The 15233-nt window shown below is 40.4% G+C and overlaps 1 protein-coding gene across 1 annotated transcript in view; it reads right to left on the reverse strand.

Annotated features, from left to right (window-relative positions):
* Positions 1–13824, reverse strand: part of LOC117537639 (cadherin-10-like) — a 30186-nt gene extending 16362 nt beyond the window's left edge. Inside the window, exons 1-3 of the mRNA XM_034202925.1 lie at positions 13641–13824; positions 8370–8714; positions 1957–2251 (exon numbers count right to left, since the gene is read on the reverse strand). Coding sequence (XP_034058816.1) covers positions 1957–2251; positions 8370–8579 — 505 coding nt within the window. The 5' untranslated portion in view covers positions 8580–8714; positions 13641–13824. The remainder of the gene's footprint in view (positions 1–1956; positions 2252–8369; positions 8715–13640) is intronic.
* Between the last annotated feature and the right edge of the window lie 1409 nt (positions 13825–15233).

The following is a 15233-nucleotide window of genomic DNA, read 5'->3' on the forward strand; positions in this document are numbered from 1 at the left end:
GTGTCGTAGTGCAAGGATCTCTTAAATGTCACACACTGAGAAGGTTTACTGTACATCATCCATCCTTGAAGTGAAGGTTTCTCTCTCCTCAGGTAGTATGTCACTCTGATGAATCAAATATTTACCATTGCCTGTTAACAAAACCATTACATGATTGTAGCACAGTCCTTAAGCTGAACATGTGTGACTCTACTAATGTAAGGGAACCCTTTATGTAGAGATTGTTATAGTATTCATGAATGTAGAGAAGGGAAGTGTGTTTAAAAAAAGTAATAAGAAGTTGTTGGTAATATTTAAATTCATACAACCAATTCGGCCTTTAGCCTAGCAAGGTTATATTACTGATGCATTTCTTACTGACCTCTGTTGTCAGAGCCAGAGGTGCGGCAACATTAGATACATACTGACAAGCTTCTACTGAGGAGCTGGAATACATTTACTATGCTGAGGGACACTGCATTTGTATGTGTGTGCTAAGGGACACTGCCTTTCATATTTCCAGCTGGCAATGCACCCGGCACGCAAAGTTTTATTTGGCACTATTACCTTCAGTATCGTCTCACACAAACTCCAACCACCAGTATACACATGAGCCTCCAAAAACCAAGTGGCAGGTGCTTGAATGTCTGTCATGTGTGTGCCAAATAAATATAACCCATGTATATTTAAGCTTTTAAAATAACTTGGTTCCTCTCAAATATCCTGTCATTGAGGCCCTTCCATATAAAGTCCTGCATAATCCACCCAAGCGTTTCAATAACGCACATTGCAAATACTGTCCTTGGCATTCAGGGGACCTCTGCCGTGTCCTGTTTGGGTCTGACTGTCTCCGTGCATACTAATGAACCCTTGAACATCTGTCCCACTTAGTCCCAGCACTAATAGCGTAAAAGTGAGCCGCTGATTCTTCATGGCTGGTTGGCTTGATTAACCAGTGTGTTCAGTCTGAACATATAAGGCAGTTTATCAGTCCGGAGACAAATAGTGGTGAACCTGACCCACCTTTTAGCAAGTATCCCTGCAGCTGAGAAATCTAAGCAAAGTGCATTATGAATATCAAGTAGGTCATTGTTGTTTGTCATATATAGACAATTGGGTTTTGATTTACCCTTGATTGCTCCTGTGTATTAATTTGTGGCTGCATAATTAAGGATTGATTACAAGCTGCATGCATTATTTTCATAAGCTTTGTTTATATCCGTGCCAATTGCTTTATTTATATGACTTGAATGGGATGAAGTGAAGCGCAATGAAGCAAATCCTTAATTGGAAAGACTTTGACAATCTAAACTTCCAATATTTCTGCTGCCTATTAAAAATGACAAATGGCATTACTTGATATGAATGCCCAATGAGCCTGACCAAACAAACAACAACCCCAAAAAGCGGAAACAACTTTGAACAACTGGATACAGCGTGCCTGAGAAGTGTTTCTTGCAGCATTCAATTATATTGGCTGAAACAAATATTATTAATGTACGGAATAATCTGCGGAATATTTTCTTGATTTATTGTCAATTGTGTATTGGCAAAACATTTTAAAAAACTAAAGGAAAACACCTACAGTACCGCTTACTTTGACCATGCTCTAAGGGGATTTCCTCCGATTGTATTTTTCAAATCAAATCAAATCAAGTTTTATTTATATAGCACATTTATAAACGATCTTTGGTCGAGCCAAAGTGCTGTACACATAATAAAAATAGCCTACAGTAGAGACACTTTACAGCAAATACAACAGCACAGATTGTTCAGAATATCAGTATGAGAAAAACGACACCCTCTATCCTTAGAGTGGATTTGTGGTTCATTAGCAGCCCAATTAACAGCTTTTAATGTAAAACAGATATAAAGAGCACATTCTCACATCTAAACTTTGCACCCTAAAAATCTTGGGCAATTTCTCTCTAAAAATAAATTACCTCTAAAAATAAAACCAACCATACTGTAACTCACCAACTTCTGACATTTCGGGGACACTGGCAAAGTAGATTTCCTTTGAAAACTTTGGCTCGTTGTCGTTGATGTCGTGAATTTTAATGTTAAATTCAGTGTCGGGCTCCAGCTCCGTGTTGGTGTTTCGATCCAAGACCTTTGCAACGAGTGTGTACATGGCTTTCTCCTCCCTGTCCAGCCTTTTTGTGGCATGAATATCCCCAGACTTCTCATCAATCAGGAACAGGCTGCCCGCCCCTTCTCCAGTCAGAACGTACTTCACATTGCCTGCACCTCTGTCCATGTTGGAGTGCAGCTGGAAATGAAACACACATTTTATACATGAGTCAAACTTTAATGGTGGATGGGGCTTTCTAACATGCACTTTAGACTGAGAGGAAAACACACTGCTGACATGTGGTGTAACCAATACCAATAACTTAAAGTTATATTCTCCTAAATAAAAGAAAATAATCATTGCCCTGAAACCACTCTCATTAATAACACATCCCTGACATTTTGAACATGCATACATCCACTAATTAAATGTCTGGCCATGGGTGTGTCAATTGATGTCCTTTTTATTTTAGGCACTACTGAAGAGAAATAGCTTTTCAGTTATGGCTTCATGCCATTGTGGACAATTATTTCTCTCCTGGTTTGAATTGAAAACTTCAATTGTGAACTTTAACACCCTACTGTATTCACACAGTTTATGTATACCTACAGTACTGGAGATAAGGCTTCATCTTGTCATTTGGGAAATGTGTATGTTTTTACCTAACCCCATGCATTTACAGCATACTATAGATGTATGAAATTGTTGAGACACTCTTTGTGAACATTGGACACATGGTGGAAACCATCGTAGACCTCATATGTTTTAGTCTCAGAACATAACATAGCCTTGGAACCCTGTGTCAAATTGTGACATACTCCATAAGTCCAGATCCAATTAGTCTTAGATTGTTCTTCCAAATTGGGCCTTTGAAAAATGATGAAAACCTGACCAACAGCAACAATTGCTAAAATTAGTCACCTCTGACCTATCCATCACCTTAAAGTGGCTGCAAGTGTCATGGAGGAGTAATGGTGGCACACTGTGACCGACGCTTGGTTGAGGCTCATTACTGTACTGGATCTGTCAGCAGATATATTTATATCACCATCTCATGGGTTCACATTTTAAATAATAAGTAGTTAGGGACACAGAATGTACGTCAGCAACTTATTAATATTAATGTCCGCATGCTGTGAGGAAATTAATTATTGTTTCCGACATTTGGGAAGAGTGATGTCAACAGTACGTCTTTGAATGGGAAATTAGAAATGTATAGCCAGCTATTATCAGGCAGAAAAAAATAGGACGCATTTGAATACAAGATGCTGTCAAGTTCAAATGAATTATGTGCACAGTATCTGGTGTCATGTTTGATTTCATTTTTCATTTTTGCATATGAACTCTATCTAAAGTTTATTATAATGAAATATCACCCCTTGATTTACATTTCCCATTTATTACAGTCTTTTCATTGTTTGTAGATATATGCATTCTATCCTGAGCTGTACATCAGGGAACAGAGGATTTATGTCGTGTTACGGATGTGAAGGCTGCTGCTGCTATTGACTGTGAATGACAGGCTAATTTAGGTGAGCAGTGTGTGTATGCATTTTTGCATTGAAATGGGTTTCATATCTGTGGTAGGTGCACACTCTCCTGGGGAAAATAAACCATAGCCACATTTCCTCTACTTTGAAATTCATTGTCTATGTAATGGTACTGTATATTGGTTGTACACATAGGGACATGCTCAGTAAGCAACGCTGAACAAACGAACATATTTCATCACTGATACTCGCAATTGTTACCATTCAAACACATCTCTCAGCTTCCAGTGTGATAATTACACCAATACAATTTCAGACCCAGTCGGACCACAGTGATTTGCATTTTTCCAAATCTTTTCATTATATTCTTCAGTAGTTTTCATCTGATTATTACCATATTTCCAGTCTTGGTTGTTAATCCTGTAAAAAGGAGCCTGAGAAGCGAAAAACAACAAACAAGGAGCCATCAAAGGAGCCTGCACCCTATGCAGCCAAGCTGTCTACAGGATAATAGGAATCTCACAGTCTGTGCAGAACCTTGTGCCATGCATTTTACATATTTCTACTATGCGTGTGGGCTCGCAAGACTTTACCTTGTGAACTTTATCTAATTATCGAATGTCTACATACCGTCCACTTCCTAATCATATGGGTAAACAGATCTTTGCACGGCCATATAGATTCATTACTGAGTAGTAGTGCAGCGAAGGAGCTGTGCAGAAGTGAGCATTGTTGTACTGCTATCTTGGTATAACATGCCATCTAAAATAATGCTCCCGTTGAACTATATTGACTAGAAAGAGAGTTTTAAGATTAGATTTCTGAAGGTATGTCCTATAGAAATGTTAATCATTTTACCCATTCAGTGTTGTGGCTTAAAGTGTAGAAAACAGGCTGAATCCATTTTTATTGACATAACAGAGGCATGTTTTTTATGTTAAGGCGAGATAAACTCTGCCTCTAACATGTATTGTAAATCTACTACAACAATGATACCGTTGACAAAATGTGTTTTTTACTTACAGCCTTAACCAAATCAAATGTTCGCAGTACCACACTATGTTTGCAGAGATTTAGTAGCTCTCCTTTCAAGGCCTTGCAGCACAAACACAGCCTTTTCAAGGCCTTACAACAGAAGCACAGAAGAGAGCCTTGATGAGTGAAATCGCCTTGCACAAACACTGAGGAATTGTCAGCAAAGCGGCAAAATCATTGGCAATTCTTGTCAGGTCTCTGGTTAGCATTACGCGGTGCTGCAAAGAGGAGATAGCAGAATGGATACAGAATAATTACTCTTCCTCCCTCTTTCCCTCCGTCTCTTAAGACATAGGCAAAAACCCTTTACTTGTGGAACACTGTACTATAATGTATATCGAGCAGGTTAAATGTACTGCTTACATTATCTCTAGTATGCTTTGTAGTTCATACAAGTTCTGCAAAATTCTCCCCAAAATGTACCAAACAATGCCTTCAAAAATCTCAGATACTTATTGGCAACATATTAACACATGAAAGTGAGCAACCTTGAATATTCTAATATATAACAGCACAAGACAATAGCATGCAGCGTGAGTTTAATAGGATTTAGTTCACTTCAAACACGCCACTCAAATGCTCCAGAATCCAAAGTTTGTGCTTCTATTGCTCAGCATTGCGAGTCCTCACACTTCACAGCCCTGCTTAAGAAGTAGGGCACCACAGCTGCACACACTGAGTGCTCACACTCATTACTGGCCCTGTGAAAGTCAGTTACAATGTGACTTCAGGGCTTTACGCTGGATAAATGCACATCCCCTGCATAGTATATTTACAATCATCAACATATACCATGCTCATTTCCTGTGTTGACAGTACTCAATACCTTCCTTTAGCTAATGCTGTTATTTTTCTTATCCTTCTGCGAGGTATCCGTCAGCGCCACTCAGTATGTAAGCTTCAAAGCAGCGTGCCTTTTGAACACCTTGATAAGCGGCACGAGCTGCATTATACCGTGCAGTCAGAGTTGCGCACTGCTTCCTTTTCAGTGAAAAAAGTGAGCTATACAAGAGCGTGGCAGTTCTTTACATCACTCCTGATTGTCGTAATCAGGAATTCAACCTCAAGTGACAGTTACTGAGTGCGTGTGGGTTGATTGGAGAGCTTTGATTGAATGTGAAATAAACAAGGTCTCCCACAGTGCACCACAAAGGCCATTAAATGATCTTTATGAGGAGGACCATCAAGGCTTTGATGGCTTTGTGCCGGGCATGAAAGTGCTTTTTGCATTTGGTCTCTTAGTTCTCTCTCTCTTTATCATTCTCTCGCTCGGTCTCTCCTTATTTGTTTATTTGCCATTGCTATTATCTAGCCACTATTCCGTCCAGCCATTGATGTATCTATTACAGCGGCAACAATCGATTGTTTTTCCTTGTCGTTTAAGTTTCAACATAGATTTGTTTAAAAGACCCATATTTATTTTTTCACATCCGGAGGTTATGTCTTCAAAAAGCTTCTTCTTTTTCAACCCAATAAAATGCTAGAATAACAAGAAAATAAGAACCAAGAAAAAGTAGCAGCATAGCTTTATATATTTTTAAGCAATTACCAGATGCATGTTGTTATTTTTGTTGAAAATGTACCTAAATTATTAATCAGTTGTCGAAATATTGGACCCATTTCAAGTGGATAATCAATCCATTATTCATCATCAATAAGTTGTGTTATTGTTGCAGTTTAAATATCTAACGATTAATTTGTTTTCCATCCATCCATCACTGTAACAACTTGTTTGCAGGGCGACCACTAACGATAATGTCCGTTATTGATCCTCCCAGTCACTTATTTTATTTTATTGAATGAAATGTTAAAGCAATAGTAAAACAAATGACATTCACCATGTCTTAGAGGCCATGTTCATGTATCCGTTTCATGTTGCATCTTGTTAATAGTCAAAACCATTAAGATATTAAGTTAACTTTTATACATGAGAAAGACCGACAGCATTCAAACAGCTGGACCCAGGGACTGCAAAGATAACTAAAGTTAAAGAACAGGCGCCACTGAACTATCTGTTGATTTAACAAACGCTTGATCGACTGTTTTTTATGTTGCAATTCTGCTCATGTTCCATCTTTCAAACCCGTGGCTTGTTCTCTATCTGTCCCTGCATCTACCATTTAACTTTGTTCTCTGTATCTGACTGTCGCCAACAGTCTGTCTTTCTATCTAAAACTCCGAAGTTAAACTGATTGAATTAGTGATAGGGATCGACACAGCTCCCTCTGTAAAATATAATGGAACTTTATGTCTGGCCTATTATTTTCCCCGCAGTCATTTATTACAGCCGCATGTTTTTCTGACAGTTTATTAGAGAATGATATTGGACACAGGAAGGGTTGGGAACTGGTGAATGTGAATGCTGTCATGCCATGGGAAGTTGGGCGCCAGAGAGCTTCAAAGAGTCTAGATAGAAGAAAGCCACATCACACCAGTCACTGACATCAAGGGATGGCCCCATTTACAGTTAGCTTTCACTTTGCCGCTTCATCAAATAACACAACAAGGTGCATTTCATTGGCCTCCTTGATTGATTTGTTTTCTTCTTCCTTCTCTCCATATTCCATTTATTTGTTGCTGTTCCTTTCTCTTCGCCACATCAGCATGATGGTTTCGGCAAAATAAGTTGTCATATCCCCCTACTCAACCTTGCACTAGACACTTGTTTACTCCGGAGAATGAGGTGTGTGATGAAAGCCAGCTTCCTCTGAGAAAATTGGCTGTCGACAGTCACCTCATTTCCCTCCCTCGAGTTGATAACATGCAGCGTTCCCTATCACACCTGTCTTCATAGTGCTACCAGGGGTGAGCTGACAAGACCCTCTCTGATCTAGATGGGAGGGAGGTGCATTGTCCCGGAATCCTTTGACAAAAGTGTCTTGTAAGACTTTCCATTTTATACATCTAAGACTGGTTTTAGTCTTATATCTGTTTAAACTTGAACTTGTCCAGGCCTCAACTTGAAATTATTTATCAGATATACTTTTGAAGAGCTCCTACAAATATGTTTGGCCCTTAAAAGTACATTATAGTGGTGAATACATTTTCTGATATGTGGTATGCCAGATTTAAATGATTGAGTTTTTTCTTTTGTTAAAGGTTTATTTGAATAACGTTGCCAAGGATGTCAGGGTCACTGTTGATATTTTCAGGAACCTTGGTGAAAGGGTGTACAAAGAGCTAAGAAATAACACATTTATAAATGCATCTGAATTATGTCGTCAAAATGGTATGACCTTTTCCGAGAAGGTCTACCCTCTGTCATTCTTTTTATTTTTGTTAAGTGAAACCATGTCTATGTATCTTTCATTTTTGAACAATGAAATACTATTTTATAAAGCCCTGGTGTGAAATAAGTCTTGCCAACAGCAAGTTTCTCAGCAGGCTCGTGACTCATGTACCCTTTGTATTGACTGATTTAAGCAGCGATCACAATATAAAACTGACTTCATATTTAGTGTTAAAAACAACTTGCCTCGTAGTTTATGGGTATCAATGAAATGTACTTCTTTTGTAATTGATGGCATCTGCACAACAATACATCAATGATATATTATTTGAGATAGAATAGTGTGTTTTAACCAAGCGTGCTGAAACTGGAAGGACTGTGGAAGACAGAAGGAAATTAGAGCAATATGCACTTTGCTGTGTATCAGATAGCTCCAGTTAACTGTGCCTGTAAGAGCCAGATTTCAGGCGGCCCATCCGTCTTCAGCCAATTACATCAAACACTACCTCAACAAGCTAAACCTTCCATAATTAGTCTGCAGACAATGCGTTTGACACCTTACCTTGCCGACATATTGATGGTCATTTCCTGCGTATTCCTCGAGCAGGAAGAATTGATTCCACATCCATCCACGCTTGGACCGCTGGAGAACTCTCCCATCACTGTCTGGCATCCCAAACAGATTCCCAATATTCCCAGGTGTGAAAGGCAGGGCCATACTGGGCCACAGGATAGAGAGCATCAGAAGGAGCAGAACCTGATTGGTTATCATGGTATCCAATCAGCTGGGGGATGTCCTTGATGACTTCGTTGTTAGTATTGTAATGAGCTTCGGATAGGATGAACACTGGAAGGCAGTGTCAACAGAACAGACATTGTATTCCTCACTTTGATGTCCTTTAGATCCCTGTGGAAAGAGAAACACAAAAAGAACATTCACCGCATGTATCTACTTTACATTGGGCTGTAATCCCAGCAGCGTAGAAGAAGAGAAATGACTGAATACTCAAGGTCAACACGCATTTACACAGAAACCCTGTATGCCATCGTAGTCTTTCAATCTGTGCTGGCAGGGCAGCTAGTTATTTAATCAGCAAATATGTGGTGTGTGATTGAAGGATATCCTAAAAGTGCTAATTCAGTGATTGGATTTGTCTAAGATGAATCAACTCAAAGGAAAACTACATTTTCAATACCAATTCAAACCTATTCCTGCAGGAATCATTGAGTGAAACAAATAAAAAATAATGACTGCATTGTAAATAATGTATCATCAAAAAGCTGCAATCATCACAGTGCCTTTGTCCAATTAAGTTAACTCACTGCGGCTTCATCTCCCTGGCGTCACTCTGTGTCCTTGTATTTGAGCAGTAAAAGACTGAGCAGCACTTCACTAATTATAAGTTGCATTACTGATGTTTCGCAAACAGTGCTTCACAGTGTGTGGGTATATTTGAATAGCAGAACACAGGCATCTCTAGAAGCCCGGCTCCTGACATGAGCAATATGTACCACTTTAAAACACTCGACTCAAACTCACTTTTTATTTTTATTATCCGCGTCACGCTCATTCAGTTATAACGCTGCAGTGCTCAGTATAGATGCATTGTCCTTCAAATGATATATCCCTTTCATAGCCTTCCTAGGGCTGCACAATTTATCAATACAACAATTAAATCTTCCAATCTTTTTTGGTAACTCCCATTTGTTTGTGCACATAGTAGCAATCTGTGGATTATTCCATACATTTGTATTCCCCAAATATGAAATGATGTCTCCAAAGAAACACATAACCATAACCAAAACAGCCCCATGCATCTCTTTGAAGGTGAAGGCATTGTGTGTTATTCGTAGCTTTCTCCTGATACTTCACTCAGACGGTGTCTCCACAAGGACTCATCCTGATAGGTAATTTGGGTGTGCATGCATAATTTATGGTCTTTTGGAAGCTAATCCTCATAAATCTTGCCTCTCTTTCTAAAAGAGCCCATTTAGTAGGATTCCCGTATTAAGGCTACGAGTACCAGAGTTATCCTGACAGAGCTCACTGTGTACCCCGGGGAATGCTGGGTAAAGGCACATGCTAATTTAGCAATCCCTCTGCTCTTCAATAAGGACTGCATTGTCAGTGGAACTATTCACTTCGATAAAGCGCCTGCTGCTGTCTATGAACAAATGAGTATTATGGTTCAATTGATGAAAGTGAAGTACGGCATATAAATGAATGTACTCCTTTGAATAGAATATCACACGAGCTAATGACATCTCAACGTAACAAATGTTTCATTCTGCTCCTTCTTAGTCACTTGAATCTGTTTAATCAGCAATCATATTCAAGTGTTCAGAATACTTTTCCACTGAGTTGGTTAAAGTTTGAAATTGATTGCCATTAGGACTTTTGAAAATGTAGCTTCTCAAGGTTCCAACTAAAGCAGTTGACTTTCAGTCATTTATAATCATGATAACATATTACAACAGGGTGTCCTTCTCTGACACCACAGCGTAAATTAAAAATATTGTCAACGTACTACTTCAGCAGGGAAAGAGATACAAAAAAAGACATGGCGTTACAAATCGCTGATCCCTGCTACATTTTTATGATATTTTCCTGTGCATGCCCACAACGTGGCTTGAGTGTGACATGTGCATTTTCCGAAATCAGGAAACGCCGCCTTGCAATTAATCTACTCTGATGCTTGTGATTGCATTTTCTAATTATCTTTCCAGCCTGTCCTTGAGTTTTAATAGCATTCTGGATATTAATCTTTGATGTGGTGTGCCTATTAAGCATTAGGGCCAGTGTGTCTTTTCAGAATTATTCCAAACACTCCATTAAAGGATGAGTGAGCATGCTGAATACGTGCCAGATCCTATAGACTCAAGCTGAGTTATCTCCACTCATTCAGCCTATTAACAATTTGGGGTTTATTAAAAGAAAGTTGTTTATGATTACATTAAGTCGCAGACAGCTTATATGGCTCGGCATTCAAAAACAGAGATGTAAAGTGACAAAATGGTTAAATATGCTTTTTAAAGTGTTTCTAGGGTTGTTATTCTTAATCTTGGCCGAGACACTTTCTGGCGAGAGCTCCGCTGTGCTCCATTTCTGTAATCTCCAAAATGATACATTATTTTTTTTGCTGAATAAGAATATCTTTGATCAGATATAAACTAGTTGTTCATCAGGATATTCTTCCTAGAAAAGCAAAGACATTACTCTGTGAGAATTTAAATGCACATGCATCCCAAAATTGAACATCCAGGCTTCCCCACACACATTCAACTGAGCACTGCAACTAAGCATTTTTATGGCTTTGCTGACTTTAGGAGGACAATAATTATGTGCAGCACAAGTCTGGCTGCACACCTTTGCTAGAGGTCTTGCATGCATAATAAGTGGATAATCCTCTACATGGGAGAATATAAACACCTAAAGTGACCATCTGTTTTCTGCGTTGCTGCAACCTTTACCACAGGGAATAATATATCGCACTGTTTATGTGTTTTTAACGGTAAACTGCACTTTCAACCAGAATGTACTGAGTACATTTAGTTCACTGACATTAAGCACAAATGCACATTTTTCAAATGTCAGCGGACTTTCTAAATGTAAATTGCATGAACATAATTAAATACGCGTTCAATTGTTATGGTCTGTGCACATTATTGTAGGAGCTAACGCCTCTTGAACCGAGCAAACCAAGAGACACACACATAACACACACCTGTATACACAAATGCAGACTGAATAAGGGCGGGACGACATATTTAACCACCTACCATCCAAAACCTTACTGCACGCATATTTAAAATGGCTGGCATTCAAAAACTGTGTAGGGTTAGTTTAGCTGAATAATTCAACAAGTGACAATGACAATACAAACACAGACGCAGGTACATTCATTGGGAAAAGGAAACATAAAATGGAGAGAGGGCAAAGCAGGGTTGCAAGGTCACAAAACTGCCGCCATGATGAGTGTTGAGCACTCGTACCTTTATCCAACAACAGGATTCACGGCTGGTAAATACAGCATTTCTGCACTGACCAACACATGTGAGGTGGGTGCACAACATTTTTATGATTGGCAGTTTGAGTAGCTCCAGTGATTGCTTGCTGGTTTGTCAGAGCAGCACGGACATAGTGTACATCATGAGACGCAGCACCTGTGCAAACCTCCACTTGGTGGAGCCCTAGACCTTCACAAGTCTGCTGCAGTCTCTGGAAAACCACAGCAAGCTTCACTCATGTTTTGAAATCCTCTGAGCAATTTTTGTGATACAGTGCACACTTCCTCATTGAAAGCTTCTTTTAAAATCAGCGAAGGCCTTTTCTCTTGAAAAGGGCGTGTTGACGGTGAAGATACTTCATTATGGAGAAGAAAAAAGCCTTTTCATGATTGCTTTTGAAGGCGTTTTAACAAGGTAATAATATATAACTTCAAACAACTATGAAAAGGACATTATTTTCAGGGTAGCATAGCCGCATCACAATAAATTACATACTTCAACAACATCAAAATAATATAATGATGCTGGAATAATAAAAACTGGCTAAAATCTCCATTCCATTGTTTTGAGAGAATGCATATGTCCTCCTCTCTGTTCACGTTCGCTCGATTCCTCACTAACATAGCTTGTATTTTTCATCCTTTAGAAGCAGCATTGTGAATGCTCATGAGATGCCGTGTGGGGGAAATAGATTTCCACCTCTTTTCTTTTTAACACTGAAAGGTCACTCCATATCTGACAATAATTCAGGGAGCGTGTTAGTGGCTAATTTGCACTAAACAGTAATGGCGTTACATGGGTGACCCGGTGCACATTACAACACCTCGATACATCACTTTGGTGCCTGTAAAGCTGTCTGAGTGTGTGAGGCAACACACCCCGGGACTAAAAATGAGAGAAGGAGAGTAAGGGTGGATTAAGTTTGTGCTGTGGAGGATATGAGCATGTACATACTCAGCAACACTGTTGGCTGCTCGTGTCGCGCTGCTCCGAACACCATGACAGACACTTCCATGCGTTTTTAGAGATAGGAATGGTACAGTGCCTCTCCATCAAATCTGCCAGGAGCACATCACACGTCTGATTCGCCCTCACTGCATCCCAGCAGAAACACACATACAGCAACACACACCGACACTTAAGCAGGTGCACGCACACTTGCAGACAATATTGTAGATACTGTAGTCAAAATCATTCATCTCATGTACACATGACCATGGCTCTCCGTCGCTGCACAGTATCGAGTTAGAAAAGCACTGAGATGGATGAAGCACTTTTGGTTTAAGTTACAAAGTTAAGCTTATATTTAGAAAAGCACACAATTACACATGATATAATTCCCACAATAAAGTGACATGTTGTGTTATATACTGTCTGACAGGTGTCACAGGCTTACTGTTTTTTTTTTAAATTTAATTTCAGAGGAATGAAAAAATGCTAAAGAATAATACAACGGGGGTAATTTCTAGGATTGTCAGGCATCATCATTAATCTCAAAGTTGAAATGTGTCTAAAATATTTTGAGCCTACTTCCACGTACACTTTTTGTCTCCATATTCAAGCACACTGTACAAACATAAATGATGAAGACATTCAAGATTAGAGTTTTGAACAGAGTCTAATCGGTCCCCAGTTCAGCCGACGGAGCGTTTATAAACCTCTTTGAAGTTGCAACTCTTCTTTTTCACCAGACCTCCACACTGCTGCGTAAGTGTAGCTTTGCCACAGTGCAACAAAAAGAAGCACATCATCTCTTGGAGTCTGGAGGCAGACAGCATACAAACACACCCCTAAACATTAATCATCACAAAAAAGAAGCCGTTACCTTTTTCTTGATTGTCACAGCTTAGCATCCATCTGTGTCACTGAGGGATCGGTACTGTGTTCCTCCTCCTTAGCAGTGCTTAGCGCTGGAGAATATGACTCCTCACGGCACTGCTTACATTCCAAGACTGACAACAGCACAGCTGGTGTGAATGTGTATGGCAGTGTGTGTGTGTGTGTGTGTGTGTGTGTGTGTGTGTGTGTGTGTGTGTGTGTGTGCAACAGAGAGAGAGAGTCTACTGCCTGCGCGCCTCCCTCACTCTATGCTCGTCTCTTTCTCTCTGCCCTCCCTCGCTCCATTTCTCCTCCCCGCTCTCTGGCTTCTCTCCCTTTACTCCTCTACACTTTCTTTCTATCATCTCCTCTCTCTCTCTCTTTTCTCTATGTCTCTCTTTCTATGTCCCTCCCTCCCTCCCCCTCATCCCCTCCCCTCCTCTCCCTCTTTCTATACCCTCCTCTCTCTTTCTCTCGCAGTGCATCACTTCTGGCGGTGGATGTCACCGAGGCTGAAGCTGAGGCGACTCTGCCCCTGATTGGCTGCCATTCACAAGTTAGCGATAAAGAAAAGGGGAGAGAGAAAACGGGCAGAAAGGCAGGGAGAAAAAGGAGGAGGGGGAGGAGAGGGGGGGGGTTAAGGGACAAAATAGTGCCCTTACATCCCAGTGAGCATCAGTTGACTGTGGAATGGAGAAACCGGGAGGTTAGAGGCTGAAGACGCTGCAACGCACACAACGTTTTCCTTTTTTCAAACTGTGAATGCATCCAGAAAGCTCTCTAAATAAGAGGCTGCGCTAAAAAGCCACTGCAATGACGGATCGACCGCATGATGTTTGATGTCTAAAGCAATCTGCCCCGTCTAATCTTCTTTCAATGACAGCGGAGTGAAGGAGAAAAAGGCCATAACTTGTAAATCAGCCGCACAGCAAGGGGGGGTGCTCCGTTCGTCTTCATATTCCTCTTTCGTCCCGCTGCCTTGGCCGGCAGTTTGTGGCAGGTGCACATGCATCCCAGGCACTCTGTCATCCCGTCTCATTACATGCTCCATGTTGGATGCATATCAATACATCTCCATATAGTATGTGCCTTTTGAGAGTGATATAGCAGTTTAATTCAACTGAATGGAATGGAGTGGGGGACCATACATCATGCTGCTTGATGCTGAGGGGCGAGACGGGGAGCGATACCTTATTAGAAGCTGATATTGGTCCCTAACATGTACCTGGAGCAGATAAACGGTCAGTTGACGGGGATTTGAAATGCAAGGGACGCCACTCGGAGCCGAACTGTGGATGAATAATTTAAGACTGGCCTAGCTCATCCAAGCTCAAGTGTTATCTCCCGATATCAGCGTGCATAGATTATCAGCTCAAACTCTCTGCACCAGATTAATAAAAATGCAAACAGGCCAAACTAATTAACATCTGAAACAAGCGGTGAGGTAGCCTCCCTCTGATTCTGAGCCAGCTCCTCACACTCTGCAGCGCAGTGCGTGTGCTGCTGCGAGATTAAGAAGAAGTGTGTTTGTATTTGTTCATGTGTGTGCATGTTGGCCCGGGTACTGTGGTTGTATGCATGACTGGGGGAGGGGAGGTTT

Source organism: Gymnodraco acuticeps, unplaced genomic scaffold (assembly GCF_902827175.1).
Source record: "Gymnodraco acuticeps unplaced genomic scaffold, fGymAcu1.1, whole genome shotgun sequence".
Lineage (NCBI taxonomy): Eukaryota > Metazoa > Chordata > Actinopteri > Perciformes > Bathydraconidae > Gymnodraco > Gymnodraco acuticeps.